The following is a 17,670-nucleotide window of genomic DNA, read 5'->3' on the forward strand; positions in this document are numbered from 1 at the left end:
ATAATATTATATATATATATATATATATATATATATATATATATATATAACACCAGGACAGTGTCATCCAACATGATCATCCCACTCAAGAAATTGAATCAGGTGGAGATTATGACCATAAACAGATGCCAAGTATCAATCTATTATTACATATCTGTTGTCAATTTGTCTGCTTGACAATCCCATTTTGCAGTAATAAAATTGAAGTGAGATGAACAAACAGAGAAATGTTTATTTTAGATAAAATAGATATGGACAAAGTTTCCTTTTGGGGACATAATTTGAAATTGGAAAAAAGGTAATAAATTGTTATAAAGCAATATGTTTAAAATCACAATATCATATCGTGACATTAGTATTGTGATGTTGTATTGTGATGCCTCTGGTAATTCCCACTCCTAGTGCAAAGCTTTCAAGAAATTACTTTCCACCCGTCTGTTCATCTCTACCAAATGACACATAGGCTATTATTCAGAAAACTTTAAGAAATCAAATCTCTTTGAAGAAAGACATCAATTTACAAAAACTTTTTCAAAGACAATGCTATATTTGTTGTAGTTTATTTTAAAAACATAGGCATTTATCATACACAATAAATTAAAAATTAATGATATTCATAATGACATGAGAAAAACAAACCATGTCCAGAAATAAACAAAGGACTTGATGACATAAACACAAGACGGCATCCTGACGTGAAGCAGCCAAAGCCACTATCAGATGAAGGAAATATTTCTAGTTTGAAGTGTGCTTGATTCCAAAGTTGAATGCATAATTGTCAAGGGGCAAAAACGTAAAACAACATAAACATGTTGCAGCATGATGATTGATTATACCTATGTAAAACACATCTCTAAATCTAAACCGTTGAAAAATTCCCAAATTCTAGTGTTTTTTGACAAGAGCTTCATGTGGCTGAACTGAACATAAAGTATCTTTGGAGACCAAAATCAAACACACATCAGATGGTTTCACATTCATTTCTAAAACTTGAAATGCATTGAGTTAGTATTATCCCACAGCTGGCACAAGTCAGTGAGGTATTCATGTAAACAGGTATCATACAAATGAGAGGGATCAGTCATAATTGGAATCCTTTGGATTCATGACTCATTTAACTGAATGGTGAACGCTGAACATGCCATTGTAAATTAAAAGTTGACATGCAACTTTTAAACTCCAAATTATTATTATTAACAGAAAGCCAAATATATGCTCTAAATATGTCTTCTTATTTTTTAATCTATAAGCTTTAACAATAATAAAACAGCATTTACCCACATAAACTTGTTAGTCCATAATGTACTCCATATCAGCTTGTGTCATTTACAAGTTAACATAATTGCTGCAAACAGTACTCCCCTTCTATACTGCGTACAAGTTGCCAGTGTATTGTAGCTTAACATGATAATAATACAGTGGAGCATGAAACAGATGCTGATATCTACTTTAATATACATATATCTCTTCATAATGAAATACTGTGATATTCTGTTTGAGAAAACATGCAGCAGTCTATGTACAGAAACACTGTACAGGGTATAAGATGCTTTAGGGAGATTCAGAGAGGCAGAGAGCTGTGTAAAGAGACAGGCAGGTAGACAGGTAAGCAGATGTGTAAGAAGGCAACAGAGAGAATGATGGGATGTAAACACCAGGTTGGGTAGGTAGGAATTTTGGTAGCTACATTGCCCGCGGGCACGTCACTGGGAGAGAACGTGTGTTAAAAGGTATACATGGAGTGCAAAATGTATGTGTAGTGTATCACTGCCCGATGTGAGAGGGGACATACATGTCAGTAATTCACATACTGATTGGAGGGCTGGGGAAGGTTTGGTCCAACAGTGGAGCAGAATGTTGCAGGGTTAGCAGTCTCTGGTTACCTTGGAGATGGTCAGAGAGGTCTGAGGGGGCGTGGCTGGGAGGTCTTTTGAGCTCTCTGCAGGTGCAGTCATGACAACAAAGGTTCCAAAGGTTTTCCGTGCGAAAAGGTCAGAGAGGAGTCACCAGCATAACAACCTGAACCTTGGGTCCCCCCGTGGCTGTTCTTCTCCTGGTCTTCACAAACCCGCCTGAAACACACACAAAGATAGACATGAAAAATTATAACATAGCTGTAAGGAGCCATGTTTGGGGAATGTGCAGAAGTGTATCAACAATTTGGACATATTGACCCAATAACCAATTTACAACTCTTATCATTATTGGGGTAAGAATTGCAGAGACATGACCTACTTCCAGTTTGCAAGCAAAAGGCAGGCTGAACCAGTATCATGTCAATGAAGTAAACTTCATTAAAGAGTCATTCTGGTGATGTTCTATATCTTTATTGTCAATAAATCCCGTAAAAAGACCAGAAATAACAATGAATTGATCCAACTAATGTAAACAAAGCCTGATATAGAGTATAGCTCTCTCCGTAGACCTCCATATTTGTCCAAAAACTATTAAAGCAGCCCAGTAAGCACTGGGTGACAAAAATCTTCATAATGATGAAAAGGGGCATTGTAGTTTACCTTGAGTCAATTCCACATTCATGAGTAACATTTCCTAAAAACTACAGTGCCAGGTGTTTTAGGAAATGATTAAGCCCTTTTTTCTTAATGTAATAAAGAACTCTTTTTAGATTTACGTCTTTATGTATAAAAGAGCAAAAATATATATGATTTTATGATGCATACACAGTTCAAACCCACTGCCCTTTCACCTTGTCTGTGTGTGTTACTGGGTGCGCCCACTAGCAGCCACACTCCTGGGTGCCCTGCAGCTGAGCACGACGAGGAGAACGGAGCTGTCGTAACGCAGCGTCCCCATACTGGATACCTGAACCCATCCTCTCTGGATCCAGCTCACCTGAAAATAAGAGAGAAGCTGTGAGAGTGTGTTGAGACTTCATGTTGGGATCTTTGGCAAGTATAAATAGCATTATGTGGGATGTGTGGAGTATTTTAGATTGAGTTTTTAAATTGTTTTTTTAATAATTAAGTTAAGTTGTTTCTGACTTTAACTATGAAAATTCTCCATGAGAGATGCGACAGCGCTGGGTCTGGAGTCTTACCTAAGCCTTCCTTGTTGATCCTGTCAGGATAAGAAGCAATTTAGAGTCGGGGGTTAGGGCTATAGAAGAGGATCGCAGTTCCTACCTGACTCTATCTTGTTGAGGATTTTCCGAGCACACTGGACAAACGCCTCTTCAACGTTCTCCCCAGTTAGAGCACTTGTCTCCAGGAACATCAGCTCTGACACATACACACACAGACACACAGACACACACACAGACACACACACACACAGTTATTTTAGACCTTTGAAGTCTTAATATACTTTAAGCAGCATACTTCTTTTCGGAACCCAAGTAAATGCTATAATTTCAAAAGATTTGAGGTGTTAATGATATGCCAAAAAAGCCCTTCCTCTAACAATAATAGGTCAATGCCTGGAGCTTTGTTCTAAGGATTGATACATTCACCAGCTATTATTACAGGCTATGAGTAGAACTATCAAAGCATCCCACTATATGACAAACTGTTAAGCCTACCATTCTCCTGAGCAAAGCGCGAAGCCTCCAGGAACGTGACCTCTCTGTCTGCGTCCAGGTCCTTCTTGTTTCCACATAGAATGATGACGATGTTCTGACTGGCCAGCATCCTAGCATCACTCAGCCACGTGGTCAGAGCGTTGTATGTCTCTCGACTGCAGTGTACAGAGACAGACGGGTTACATTATTAAAAACAGAGGACTTGACACCGAGGTGAATTGAAATCTAGTTTTGTGATTGGCTGATTTACCTGGTGATATCATAGACCAGCAGAGCCCCTGCAGCTCCTCTGTAGTAACTCCTGGTCACAGACCTGACACACACACACAACACACAACACACACAAAATTTGTTGAAAGAAAGAGCGTGCAGAGGTATTGTTAATAGTTAGTCCAACCTGGCTGTTGGGATAAAAACGAACATTGGTAATAACAGCACTAAACCTTGCAGGAAATAAATGCGATCGGCCATCTTGCTAGTACTGTTTACTTACGTTACATTGCATACAAACTGTTGTATGTATGAGCACAGGGTCCAAAATGTGTTGTGAAAGAGGGTGAGGGCATTACATTTGACTTTAACCATAGACGGTTATTTGGGGATTTTTTCCTACCTGAACCTTTCTTGTCCTGCAGTGTCCCAAATCTGCAGTTTGACCATTTTATTGACAACATTGATGATCTTGGAGCCAAACTCCACTCCAATCGTGTGGTTGGATTCATCCTTAACTGGAAAACAAATTAAAAGGGCTTCAATTGCAATACATAGTGAGGGCCTACACAGTATCTTTTTGGTGAAGAAAATGCACTGTACAAGACAATGACTATAATCATCTGGACTTTCTCTGACCAACATTTAAAAAAGGTGATCCAATTTTCACATGCTAATATTTGTTAATTTCTTAAAACTGCATTGTTGTTCATTAGAGGTCAGAGCAACTGTCTGTTAATAGTAAATAATGAACAGTGTGTGGAATATTTATGACTTACATCTCTTCTCTATGAACTGGTGCAGCAGACAGGATTTGCCCGTTCCAGCATTTCCAATCACCAGGAATTTAAACAGGAAATCTGATGAAAGAAAACATTAATGTATACCAACCAAGCAAGCATGATTGTCATAACTAGAGCCAAAGCTGTGGCAATATTATTGTACAATATTAGCTCAAAGTTGTTTATTTATATTGGTATCAACATATTGCATTTGCCATCTGATATCCTAAGAAGTTGACAGAAATATCAAAGATATGTTTGTGATTATTTAGAAACAGTGTCACCATCATATATTTGTCTGAGAGGAAATGCCAGTTATTTTCTGTTTTGCTCAGTACATAGCTTAGTCACAACGTTTAATGATTATATTTAATTTGTGCGTTTGTGTTAAATTACAAATAGCAGCAAACAATCATGATTTGATAACTATTAAATATTGATATGAGTAATGCATACACACAGGAACAGAATACATCATAGTGGTACATAACTTTGGGTTTACAGAACACAGCTATGCTTTACACATAGACAGTAGCAGTAGTCTAGGAGTAGTATCCCAACTCCACTTCAACATCCTGATCATCTTAATGTAAAATGGTAAAGCTAGGACATCAATCCCTCACAAACCATGGTTAACACCTAAATAAGTATCCCATAAAATCCTTGTATTGTGTCTATTGTACAAGATACACAGCGGAGTCAAGTCTTCATACCAGCTCCATCACCCTAGCCCTGTCCCCCCTGGCGTCAGCTTCCTGTCAATTCCGCTAACCTATGTGGCGATTTGTAACCTCACAACATCAATACATTTCCCCGGCATAGCCACAGTGAAATATACTATATAACCTATGTGGCATTATGTACGCTGACATTGCATTTTTAAGGCCAGCAGCCTTCGGTTAGCCTGTCAGCTATCTCTGTTTATGATGAGAAAAAGCTCCCTCGGCACACCTGCCTCATCCTAGCTAGCTATCTCTATGCAATGCATACGTGAAGATGCTAACGGTGGCTACATGTCAAAACAGCCTCCTTACCGTATGACTCAGACATCGCCTGTGTGGAGTTTTGACAGCAAAAAGGAGGGAAACGAGAAACAGAAATTGGATATAGATGGACAGCTAGCTAAGTAGCGAAAAATAGTCCTGTTGATGCTTTCCGCGGATTTCAGCTGATTTCCCCTCCGACTTCCCGTACGTGGCTTGTTGTTTTTTCAAAATAAAAGCAATCCAAACGGGCCGAGCATTGTAATTGCTTAAACACTGCCGTAGGGTGGTGCTGTTTAACCAGCTACCGTTACTGCAACAGACACTTTTGAGACAGACTTCTTTGAAGATCATTCAAATTCGTCGACAGTTTGTGATTAGCATAGCCTTAGCTAACATAATATTTAAATGACCAAATAATATAATTAGTGTGTATAGAATTGACACACCAATTACAGTTAAGATGAAGCAAGAAAATGATCTATCGCAACCTAGCTACCCTCTAGCCCAGAAGGTGGCGGACGGTTATGCACCTCAATGTTTGCCCACTACCACAAAACTGTACAAGAAGAAGAAAACGAAGAAGGGGCTAGGAAGCTAGCCTAGCTGCAGCTTTTTTTTTTAGAGAAATATGGCTGCTGTGCTTCCCGTCAGATCGCCCTGCGACAGCAACCCTGGTACTCCTGGAGCACAATCGATAAAGGTGACATTTATATTCCACACGTACAACACGAATTATAAATAACGTTAGCTCTGTTCACTGAGCTCTGCACTGTTTCATGGTCAGCTAACGGCTAGCTAGCTAGCTAGCAAACGGCTACCTGCGTCCATGAATGACCACTGATGGCGACGTTAGCATCACCCCTTTGTTTTCAAGTGTGTGCTGAATGTTAGGGATGGTTTGCCATCAAACATTTGTTTATATGAGTTATGTCCATACAAGACATATAACGTCAAATGATATTGACATGAGTGGTATGACAGCGATACCGCCAGCCCTTCCATGTGCCTCTGTTTATCACTTTGCCAACTCTAACGTTACATGCAAACTCGTGCTTTTGTTTTTATTTGACACCGCTGTCATTTTTGGTCATTTTTCACTGAATTATATGGTGTTTGTGCGCTATAAATGTATCATTGTGAAAAGACCAATATCCCCTCATTCCAGCTGTAAAAAAGACTACGCTAGACAGCAGTTGACGTTAAATCCCCGAAAGTGAACAAATTAATATTTTTGTAGTTTTTTTTGAGTTTTTTCCCTTTCCTCCTTGCAGAGGAAGTATAAGGTAACTAGATTTTAAATGCAGACTGTAGTTTTATGAATGATGCCATTATAATGTTAAAAGTGACGCAGAGGTTAAACATGTAGCTACAAACTTGTGTGCAAATGTGTGCAACTGACAAAAACTACCAACTGTACAGTATGTTCCTGTAAATTGGTCAGTTGATAATTATTTAGGAATCCACGGCTGTGATTGGATGGGTTGTACGTCCAAATGATAAAGCTTTTTAAGAGATACAACCCAGATTTTGTTAACGAAGTAAATCAAATCAAATGGGTCTGCTTAAATCAGAAGGGGGGACAGTGACATTAAGATGATCCTGGCTTTATTAATAAACTCCCTTTGAACCCAGTTGCCCAAATGAAAAACAAAGTGATTTCTATACCTGTGGAAATGTTGAACCACAAATTAGATAGCTAAATACAAAGTGCCCCCTAAAGAGCAGTAAGAATTTATGTGAGTAAACACAGGCATGCTCAGTGGAATTTGCCAACATCATCACATTATATGATTGTTAAAGTCATAAACTGTGTTTTTATTTTCCTCTGTAGGAGGATGTTATAGAAGAAGAGTCCAATGATGGCAGCCAGCCTCCCAAGAGAAGGAGAATGGGTTCAGGGGACAGCTCTCGAAGTTGCGACAACTCCATTCAAGACCTTGGGTAGGTTGTCTTGATACTTGGCCTGGAGCAATGAATTAGCATTGCCAGGATTTGTTTTGGCAGTCTTTATAACTTAAGGGATGACAAGGTTTTGGTTATAATTTAATATATGTTATGATATATTTGTACTGTATATACATGTATGTGATCCAACTGAAAAACATAAAGGTGTCCCACCTCAGTTTCATGTGTTCCCCCGCTACATACTTTATTTTAAAATACAATTTCCACGTCATCTACGTTGTGATTTGCCATCCTAGCTGGGAACCTGTTAGTTACTCCCATCTCTTTTTTTTTTAAATTATCCATGCTTGTAAAAGCAAAACCATCAAATACTGATCTTTTTTGTTAAAGAGTTTTAAACCTCATCTCCTGTTGTCCCTCCAAACCCCTTCCAGCCCTACATATTTCCCAGCAGAGAACCTGACAGAGTACAAGTGGCCTCCAGATGACACAGGAGAGTACTATATGCTGCAGGAGCAGGTCAGCGAGTATCTGGGAGTCACATCATTCAAAAGGAAGTACCCTGGTAAGACTGAAGTAAAAATATAAAACAATACTGTACCTTAAAGGTAAAGTCTTCAAGGATAAAGTGCTGCTATTTTTCTTAAAAATATTATTTAATTTTTTAGTACTTGTTTATTTACAAGTATTATTACTGGAATAATACAGTAAAAATACAAGTATAGGTGGCCGGGATAGCTCAGTTGGTGGAGCGGGCGCACACGTATGGAGGTTTAATTTTCAACACAGGGGCCGGGGGGTCGGCTCCGGCCTGCGGTCCTTTGCTGCATGTTGTTCCTCCTCTCTCTCCCCTTTTATGTCTTCATCTATCCTGTGAAAATAAAGACCTAAAAATGGCCCCCTCCAAAAAATACAAGTATAGACGTTGAGAAAGGGCAGACCGGCTTCACTAGTAGTAGTTATGCCTAGGGGTTTGTCTGCTATCATACTACTGTAATGACACTTCTTTACATATGTTCTGACCTGAATGAAGAATGAAGTTGTTCCTTGACCGGGGATGTTGTTGCTTTGTTACTCTGTAGATATGGAGAGAAGAGACTTGTCCCACAAAGAGAAGCTTTACCTGCGTGAACAGAACGTCATTACTGAAATACAGTGTACTCTGGGTAGGAACCACATCTAACACTCTCAGACCAGAGAGAATTGTTTCACTTCATTGAAAGCCTAACGTTCTCTTAACACAGTGCATTTAGAGTGCAAATATCCTGGTGCCATGTTTATGAGATTTACTCTGTAAATAATATGTTTTTTGTGCAAGTCATCAGTGTGCTTGATGCAGTCCAAGTGTGCACAGAGTGTATCTTTTCTTTGTTTCCAGGTCTAACAGCTCTGCGGAGTGATGAGGTGATAGATCTGATGATAAAAGAGTATCCCACCAAACACTCAGAGTATTCAGTCATACTGCAGGAGAGAGAGCGGCAGAGAATAGCTAAAGAGTACTCTGTAAGTATTCAGACAAGTAAAAAAGAAATATCCTGGGTTACTAAGGGTCCTGATGGTTACTGTGTCTTTTTTATTATGCAGTAATGCATTTAATAAACGTCCTTGTTACGACCCTTAAGTAAAAGTAACGGACGTAACAGTCCTCCAATGTTATAAATATGTTACAATTGTAACATTGTCTTCCTTCCTGAAGATGTATCTGCGTGAACCAACTTGAAGCAGTCCTCTTGTCCATGCTGCCTGTCTCTTATCTTTTAATTCTTCTTTAATTCTAATTCTTTTAATTCTTTTTATTCTCACATCATCTAAGTGAATGGAGTGATTGTTAGAAAATGTACCATATATATCCTTGTGTGTCTCATTTAACCTTTAGAACACCGTGAACTGAACACTACTTTGTGTCACTCTGTTCTCTGAGCTTGCCAAGCCAGTAGGTGATAAGATACGAACCACAGAACAGTCATGATTGTATCGTTTCCTAACATCCATGTACATATATGTACATATGTCTTACTGTACAGTATTTGTCTGTTGTCTTTCGTAGCAAATGCAGCAGCAGAACCCTCAGAAGGTGGAGGCCAGCAAGGTTCCTGAGTACATTAAGAAGGCAGCTAAAAAAGCTGCAGAGTTCAATAGCAATTTCAACAGGGAGCGTATGGAAGAGAGGAGAGCATACTTTGACCTTCAAACACATGTAAGTCCAAACAGGTGCTTCAGCTAACTCAACGAGATTCTACACAAATTTAGAAAAAGAGATTTGTGTTACGAAATGGTGTTTTGTGTGTTTTCTCAGATTATCCAAGTGCCCCAGGGCAGGTTCAAGGTGCTGGCTCCAGACCTGACAAAGACAGGGCCTTACCCTGTGGCTCTCATTCCAGGACAGTTCCAAGATTACTACAAAAGGTACACTACACACTTAGATAATTGCTTGGCTTTACAATTTGCCTCTATGTATTTAAGATAATAAATTCAAAATTATCATCCCCTTTCCTAAGTGAAACTGTGTTTTCTGGATAGACTTTCAGACTGCATTATTCGTTGCCATGCTGAATGTTTTACCCTGATGCATCATTGTGTTGTGAACGACAGGTACTCTCCCAATGAGCTGCGATACTTGCCATTGAACACAGCTCTGTTTGAGCCTCCACTAGATCCAGAGCTCCCTGCGCTGGACTCAGAACCAGACTCAGACGACGCAGAGGAGGGCAAGGGTGACAAAAAGAACAAGTCATCTGTAAGACATTAGGCTGTATACAACTCCTCTAGTAACCTATCTGTGTCAGATCAACCATCCAGGATGGATTAGTGGTACAGATGAAATCTGAAAATGCCAGAAATGAAGTCAGTAGCCTCTAAAACCTCTAAAACCACTCACACATTATATAAACTGGCCATACAGTGCAAAATATGTGATCAAAATGGACGATAAAGCTAAAAATGCTAATTGGGGTAATTATGAAAATTGCTCAACATACGCAAATTAGCATCCAACAGTTTATGTATCCTGGGGACCCATACTTCACATCTCTGTAATAAAACTTTGGTGTACTCAACATTTCTGGGTTCACCTAGTTGAGCAAGCATTTAGCGTTACAGTGGTGAGTAAAAACTCCTTTTAGGAAGAAACCTCAGACAGACCCATGCTCTTGGTAGGCGCTGTCTGACTCTACCGGTTGAGGGTGTGATGAATAGTGGCAATAATAATAAAGCATCAACTGCATGCTATGTTCTAGGTCCCATATCAGAATTATCTACCTTTTACTAAGCTTGACTCAGATAATAAAATGCATTATTGCACATCACTCTTAAACCCTTTGTCCTTCACTCTTCCTCCCCCCTTTTCTCTACAGGACAGTTCTTCAGGCAATACATCAGACGTTGAGAGCCAGGAGGGAGGAGGTAGACTGGGCAACAAGTCCAAGGCCAAAGACAGGACATCCACGCCGGGCAAAGATGGCAGCCAGCGCCATACTGCCTCCCACAAAGCCACCCCAGGGTACAAGGTAGAGGACAAAAGCACCTGAACTCTTCTTCAACAACAGCAGCAGCACTTTTATACCCCCTCCTCTTCTTTCTACTGCTACCACTCCCTTACTCAATCCATTCTGCACCCCTCACTAGCTTTCTTCACTTTGTTCTCCGGCTTCTACAGTTTGTCAGCTTTTAAGCTGGGACAACCTGGTACACACACACACACACACACACACACACACAACACACACACACACACACACACACAGAGTCAAACACTGGGGGCCCTGTCTTCAGTTTTTGTTTTTATGATTGCCACATGGCTTTTTTTCTGTGAGCAATAAGAACATTTTAAAGGAACACTTCACTTGTTTCTTTTTCACTGCACTTTTTGGGGTTTTCAGCGAAGACAAATTTGAACTTTTTGAAGTTTTTCCTTTTGAATGTCTTTAATATACCTCTTGTCTGTCCTCACTTGTCAAAAAAAAAAAAGATACTTCCTAGACAAGTATTTGGATGTTGGCTGCTAGTTTTTCTGTTTCATTTTTGAAAAGAAAAGTCATTTTGTTACTCTAATATAGATAATATAAACCACATACAATTTGTGGTTGCTTTTAAAAACGTAGTTGATGTTAACACTAGAGAATTTTAACATTTATATCTGAAGTGTAGAATGCACTTAACCCTAATGTTTTAAGTGTTTATTGGTATGATAATATGCTTTGTTTATTACACCATGTGATGTACTGTTAATCTGTTAAGTATCAAACAGTTGTTTGACATGGGGTTTACCTGGCCCTATAATGTCATCTTGGAGTGATGAGGCCATGCTGACCTTGTTCACACTGTTGCTGAGCTGAGCTAGAAGTAGTCTATATGCTCTCTGATTAAGTTTTTGACTCTGCTGGACAAGCCCCACACCAGCTCACCTTTCTTTAACACCAAGTCATGGCACGTCTTTGGTACTCATTTTAAATAAATGCATTGAATTTAATCTAAATGTTCAAAGGACTGCAGATGGGAAAATAGTATTATTTCAGTATACTACTGTTCCCTACAGCCCACTGTGCTAGTTGACTTGTGTTTAATTTTTCAGATCCTCAGCCTTGCAGAAGAACATTTTCAACAGATAAAATTTGCTGGTATATTACCATTGATAAGAGTATGATGGAACTGGGTAAGTCCAGTTGAGTTCAGCTCAGCTTTGTGGTGTGGGCATGGTCCTTTTCTAGTGTCTGTTTAAAACAGCTTCCCATTTTAGTGTGTTTAAGTTTGACTTAGCATTGACTTGACCGTTAGTCATCAGATCATTTTGCATATGCTTTTGAGCCCACAGACATAGCATGTGGTAGCAAGAATTCACTAGAATTAGTCAGTAACATAATGTACCAGTACTATATCAATTTGTGATGAGTACAAAAAGACTTAGATATGTAAAAGCTTCCAGGCATTTCTATATTTAGAAAAAAAAATGCAGCATACAAAGGTCGAGTATGTACGATCCATTGTTTTGTAGCTCTGGTTAACATGATATGTTAATGATTCCAGGATATTTCAAAATCATACATAGATGAGACATTATGGAGATACAAATATTCACTGTGTAATGCAGTTGCATACATTAATATTATATTAATCAGATTATATCTGACTATTAGTATTTTATTTTAAGAATGTTTCCCTTGATATTGCTTTTAGTCGGCCCAAAATGTGCGGTGCTGGTTTGATTTACAGAAGGAGCTCAGAAAGTTTTTATGTTGAATGTCAGATATATTATATAAGGGAATGATTGATGAGGGCCATTGTTGTCACGAGGTTGAGTAGTTCAGTTTCACTCGATAATGTACATCATTTGGCCGAGGCAGATGAGAAGTTGTGAGGCACAGCTAACAGATTGGCATTACCCTATCACTTATTTACATAATAGAAATCTCAATTAAAGTGAAAACATGATGTTTAAACCATATGATCCACTGATCTAAAGTCTGTGGGGTCAGCCAGTGCAAATTTCCCACTTAATTGTGTCTCAGTATGTATGCCGCGGTGTCTGAATTATACGTAATGTTTAGAGCTACATGACTCCATACAAAAGCCACCAGATATATAAAGCAAACATGCCTGAAAGTGAGTTCTCTGAGAGTTTTTTCTTTTTATGTGCATCATATACAACATTTTTTTGTTTGACCAAATTCAGATAATTTAGAATAAAACAGGATTCAACCTCATGAACTGCTCATGTTCTATTTTTCTGTGTGGATGTTTCCACTGAAGAGATGTGTTGGCATTAAGCAGACTCATTGGACCTTATAACGTTGGCTGGACACTGCTTGTAATGTAAGCATTTCATGTGTCCACAAATACATTTTTAAAGTTATAAAGAGTCAGCTTACAATAGCAATAGGGGCAATCCTTCCGCAAATGATTTCAGTAATGCAACGAGGCCAAAGGTATGAACCGTTCAATTTTGAAATAGAAATGTATATTTGCATATGCATAGTGAGTATGTATGAAAATGTATACAAGGGGTACTGTGTCCAGCTCTAACATGATCTTATTTCCCTCTCCTGCTGCTGTTTGTCTTCGTAGTTTAGTTCTCTGCTTTGTTTCTAGTCCTGGATTTTCCTCGTCACCAAACCATGTCCTTTTTTTGTCCTTAGTTTTTTGTTCCCACTGCTATTAAGTGTAACCTGCTCACTTCCTGTCAGAGGAGATTTTAATGAAGGGTGTCACTATCTTGAGGATTTAGTTAGTCATGTTTCCCTTGTGAATAACAGTCCAAATATAGAAAATATTGATCAATCATCCCTGTTTTAATTGTATCGCCTCCTGTAGAGGTGTTAGTTTTAAAGGGTTAAAGGTTTTACCTTTGTGACATCCTGATTTAAATGGCCCCAATCCTCCTTATCTTCTGCTCTGGTTCTATCCACTTTGAACCGGTTGCACTGACAGGTATGATGTTTAAAAAGCAACTGCCAGATCCTTAGTCTGTCTGCTATTCTAACACTACAGTGACAATAAATCTAACATAGACTACAGGTGTCACATGCGTGTAAGAAGGTCTTGTTAGACACTAAAAATTTCTGGTATTTGCACCCTGAGATAGGTTTAATTGTCTGGTACTTTTTGCACTGTTGCAGTTTATTGTGAAGAATTATGTTTAGTGCTCCGAGGCCCAGTAACCTGGGGATGCTCCTTGCCACCAAGACTAAAAACAACAAGTAACTAAATTGGTAACAAACTTTGTTGGACAGAAGCTTTGATGCCAAGTGATGCAATTTGTATTTAAACAATCAACACGTAATTCATGTATTATGCCACCAAAAGTGGAGTTATTCTCCAGGCATTGAACATTTGTTGAACTACTATTGTTGTTGAACTACAATTTCAAGGATACACATGGTTTTTATAGCATTATTCTGCCCTTGCAGCCTAAGGTCATTCCCAATGCTATATGTGGCATTTGCCAGAAGGGTAAAGAAGCCAACAAGAGGGGCAAGCCAGAGGCTCTCATTCACTGCTCCCAATGTGATAACAGCGGTGAGTTCACACAGTTCCCTGTTTTTATATTTTGTTTTTTTTATATGTACTGTACAACATCAGCACAATTTAGCCACTTTTAACGCCAGGTGTATTTGTTTTTGTATAAATTATCCCCAGAGTAAAATTATTAACATAAGCAGTTACCATTAATCAGTTTTGCCTCTGACTCTAATTCATCATTTAAGATCAGTGGTACATAAAATTAATAGATGATTGAAGTGATTGTCATTGACTAATGGACCATTTCATTTTATCAGTGAAAGTAAATGTTCAGTTGTCCATTGTACCACCAGTCAACTGAATTTTATTGTGTGAAAGCAAAGCAAGCTTTGTATTTTAACGTAAATGTTTAACTGCCTTGTTTTTCTGCTGTGAGTGTTGACATTTAGACAGTAAAGCTTGTGTAATTTCAAGTAATATATAATTCACTTAAAATGATTAACACCGACAAGAGTGTCTGTGCAGATATTCATCTAAAGGCTGGATCAAACCTAACAGTTACGACAACATGTCACACAATCATTAAACTGGTTTGTTTTTAGATAGTCCTGCTTAATATCAATAGGTATCTATTACTGTATATTTGTTAAGTATTTCTGACAATACTTATTTTAGAATAGATGTGAGTAGATTCTAGATGTTTCTTTTCTAATGGTGATGTCTCCTCTGAAATAACAGGACAGTGAATTCAATGGAAGGGCCTGTTCACCTTATGTCTGAATTTGTGTCTTTTGTGTTTTTGTCTTCCTTATATGTGTCTGTGCGGTGTGTACTTATTTCTGTGTGTGCTTCTGTGCATGTGAATCTGTCCGTACACTTTAGGCCACCCGTCCTGCTTGGACATGAGCAAGGAGCTGGTGGGTGTGATCCAGACGTACTGCTGGCAGTGTATGGAGTGTAAGACGTGCACCGTTTGTCAGCAGCCCCACCATGAGGACGAGATGATGTTCTGTGACAAATGTGACCGAGGATACCACACGTTCTGCGTTGGCATGGACTCTATACCTACTGGTAAGTGGGTGTGCATGTACGCATGCACACGCACGCACGCATGAACGACATGGGCAGACAGATACACAACCACGTACTTGACTTGAACAACAGTCTTGATTGGCATTTAACTCGTTAACAAACACTATGAGTAGTGATGGCAGTCTGACACTGAAGCCTCGATACGTGCTTCAAACCATTAACTACAATTCAATTTGAACCACTGCTCCGAAGTTTGCTTTGGTACGGAAAAATCACGTGACACATGACATCCGAAGCAGCAAATGCTTCATTCTCAGAATGAATAAGCTGAGTAGTTTGCAGCGCCACCGCCACACAGGAACCAGTTAGATGCTGCCACTGCAACTGGCAAAACTGTTTGTTATGCACGCTGGCGTCATCCGTTCCCTCTGATCAAATTTTCTCTAAATGTGGAGAAGTTGTGAGCAAAAAAAGAAACAGGCTCAGTCTAGAAAGTGTGGGAAAAAAATGTTCCTTAATAAAAATCTTTGAGTGTTCCCTGTCCCACAACCCCCCTGGCCATAGTTACACAAGCACACACCACTTGTGCCATATTTTCCCAGCACATCCTCTGTTTCCCCAGCACTCTTTCCCCAATACCAATTAATACAATACACAAATTCAACAATCTTTAATTTAAGAAGAATGATATCCCATTGTTAGTATACGTGCTTGTCACTAGTCTAAAAGCCTCCTGTCCATTATCTTGTCGGGATAATTTAGACGCAGCCTTGGCACTTCACCAGGCAAGGTTGCTGTTACTGAAGCTTTTAGTAATGAACCCATTTTCAAAACAATTCCTCAAAGTGGTTCAGCGCTTCACCAAAGCTTAATTTGCCCATCACTAACTTTGAGAGAGAGAGAAGCAAACATTTACACATACCATTTCTATTACAGACATTCAATTAGTGTATCTGCTTTAAAAAAATGTTTTTGTGTTGGTCTCTCTCTTATAGCAGTTCTTTCATTCATTCTTTCTGTCTCCTCAGGTCTTTGGGTATGTGAGGTTTGCGACAAAGATTTCACCACACCCAAAAAAAAGGGAGGAGCCAAAACACCTAAGAAGTCCAAGTCAGCTCAAAAATGATCCACAGCATCATTAACCACGATACATTGACCAAATTCGACACAAATGCACATTAAGTCATTTGTTCAATCATTTGCAGAAGCTAAATAATGTTAACAGCCAATCTGTAAATTAAATCCATCCAAATGTACTGCACTGAATCCTGTGATCGGCTGACCACTAACAGCCAGCTAACTCATTTCTGCAGTCGGAAATTTGTTTTAGTCTAACAAATGGTGCTTTTGATCCTGTACTGCTGAAAAAACCCTCAATGTCAACATGCTCACTGATGTAATTTAATTACTTTCAAAACATTTTTGTGTGGTTTTGTATTTTTAATTAACATGTATTTAATGCGGCAGGCCAGTAAAAATAAATCAAATTCTCTAAGTCTTGTCTTAAATGATGACATGGTGCTTTTGGTTCTGTGTGATGAAATGTAATAGACGCTGGCTGTGATCAACATCATGGCTGCAGAAGCTATTTATGCGGGTCTTGGTTACTGAAACAAAGTGTCTCAATTGACATGTATTGATTTTGATGTCAACCATCCACTATTGATTTGTATTTTTAAAATTTAACCACTCACTGTAATTACATTGACAATAACCACCCATCATCAATGATTAGTCAGCTGATATTTTTGTAGTCAGCTTGAAAGATTCTTTTTTTTTTAAAATGATTTTTGTATTTTGTATTGTCCCTCAGTAAGCAGTTTGTTTGCAGTTTGGTGCTAATGTCATAGTCACTGAATTATTAAGTAATTAAGTCGTTTGTTTTGTTGTTTTTCAATAAAAAAATACTTTAAAAGAATCCTATCTCTTACCTATTGTGTACAGTGTTTAATTGAATCCTAGTTTTAATACCAAAGAGCAAAACAATATTTAGTGTACTGAAAAGGTTGATGTGTCCTGCTTAGTTTTTATTGTCACATTTTACCTATTGGACTTATTAGAGTTTGAGCCTTTAATGGTGCTTAGATGTTTGAGTGAAATATTTGCAGCAAATTGAGTATTTGTGGAATTATTGTAAAATTAACTTTTGATGCATTTAGTTATTAAACAGATATTTTAATTTATAATGTAATTGTCAAGACATCTCCCATATATATTTTTGGTCTAATAACTTACAGTCCAGCAAATCTGGAATGTGCAATAA

At 38.5% G+C, this 17,670-nt stretch overlaps 2 protein-coding genes across 2 annotated transcripts; one reads left to right on the top strand and one right to left on the bottom strand.

Moving 5' to 3' along the window:
- Positions 1 to 558: 558 nt before the first annotated feature.
- On the bottom strand, positions 559 to 5,901 carry rab4a (RAB4a, member RAS oncogene family). The gene is made up of 8 exons (XM_032518094.1): positions 5,565 to 5,901; positions 4,528 to 4,608; positions 4,152 to 4,266; positions 3,789 to 3,851; positions 3,539 to 3,693; positions 3,144 to 3,239; positions 2,708 to 2,853; positions 559 to 2,072 (listed from the first exon to the last, which is right to left on the bottom strand). The coding sequence occupies exons 1-7, from the start codon at positions 5,578 to 5,580 to the stop codon at positions 2,738 to 2,740; spliced, it is 642 nt and encodes a 213-aa protein (XP_032373985.1). The 5' UTR covers positions 5,581 to 5,901; the 3' UTR covers positions 559 to 2,072; positions 2,708 to 2,737.
- A 12-nt stretch (positions 5,902 to 5,913) lies between these two features.
- On the top strand, positions 5,914 to 17,080 carry phf10 (PHD finger protein 10). Its single transcript, XM_032518079.1, has 12 exons — positions 5,914 to 6,216; positions 7,348 to 7,457; positions 7,856 to 7,986; positions 8,504 to 8,587; positions 8,800 to 8,924; positions 9,469 to 9,618; positions 9,718 to 9,827; positions 10,014 to 10,158; positions 10,775 to 10,927; positions 14,324 to 14,432; positions 15,258 to 15,446; positions 16,436 to 17,080. The coding sequence occupies exons 1-12, from the start codon at positions 6,145 to 6,147 to the stop codon at positions 16,531 to 16,533; spliced, it is 1,476 nt and encodes a 491-aa protein (XP_032373970.1). The 5' UTR covers positions 5,914 to 6,144; the 3' UTR covers positions 16,534 to 17,080.
- Positions 17,081 to 17,670: the final 590 nt, after the last annotated feature.

The sequence above is a fragment of the Etheostoma spectabile genome, chromosome 1, assembly GCF_008692095.1.
Source record: "Etheostoma spectabile isolate EspeVRDwgs_2016 chromosome 1, UIUC_Espe_1.0, whole genome shotgun sequence".
Taxonomy (NCBI): domain Eukaryota; kingdom Metazoa; phylum Chordata; class Actinopteri; order Perciformes; family Percidae; genus Etheostoma; species Etheostoma spectabile.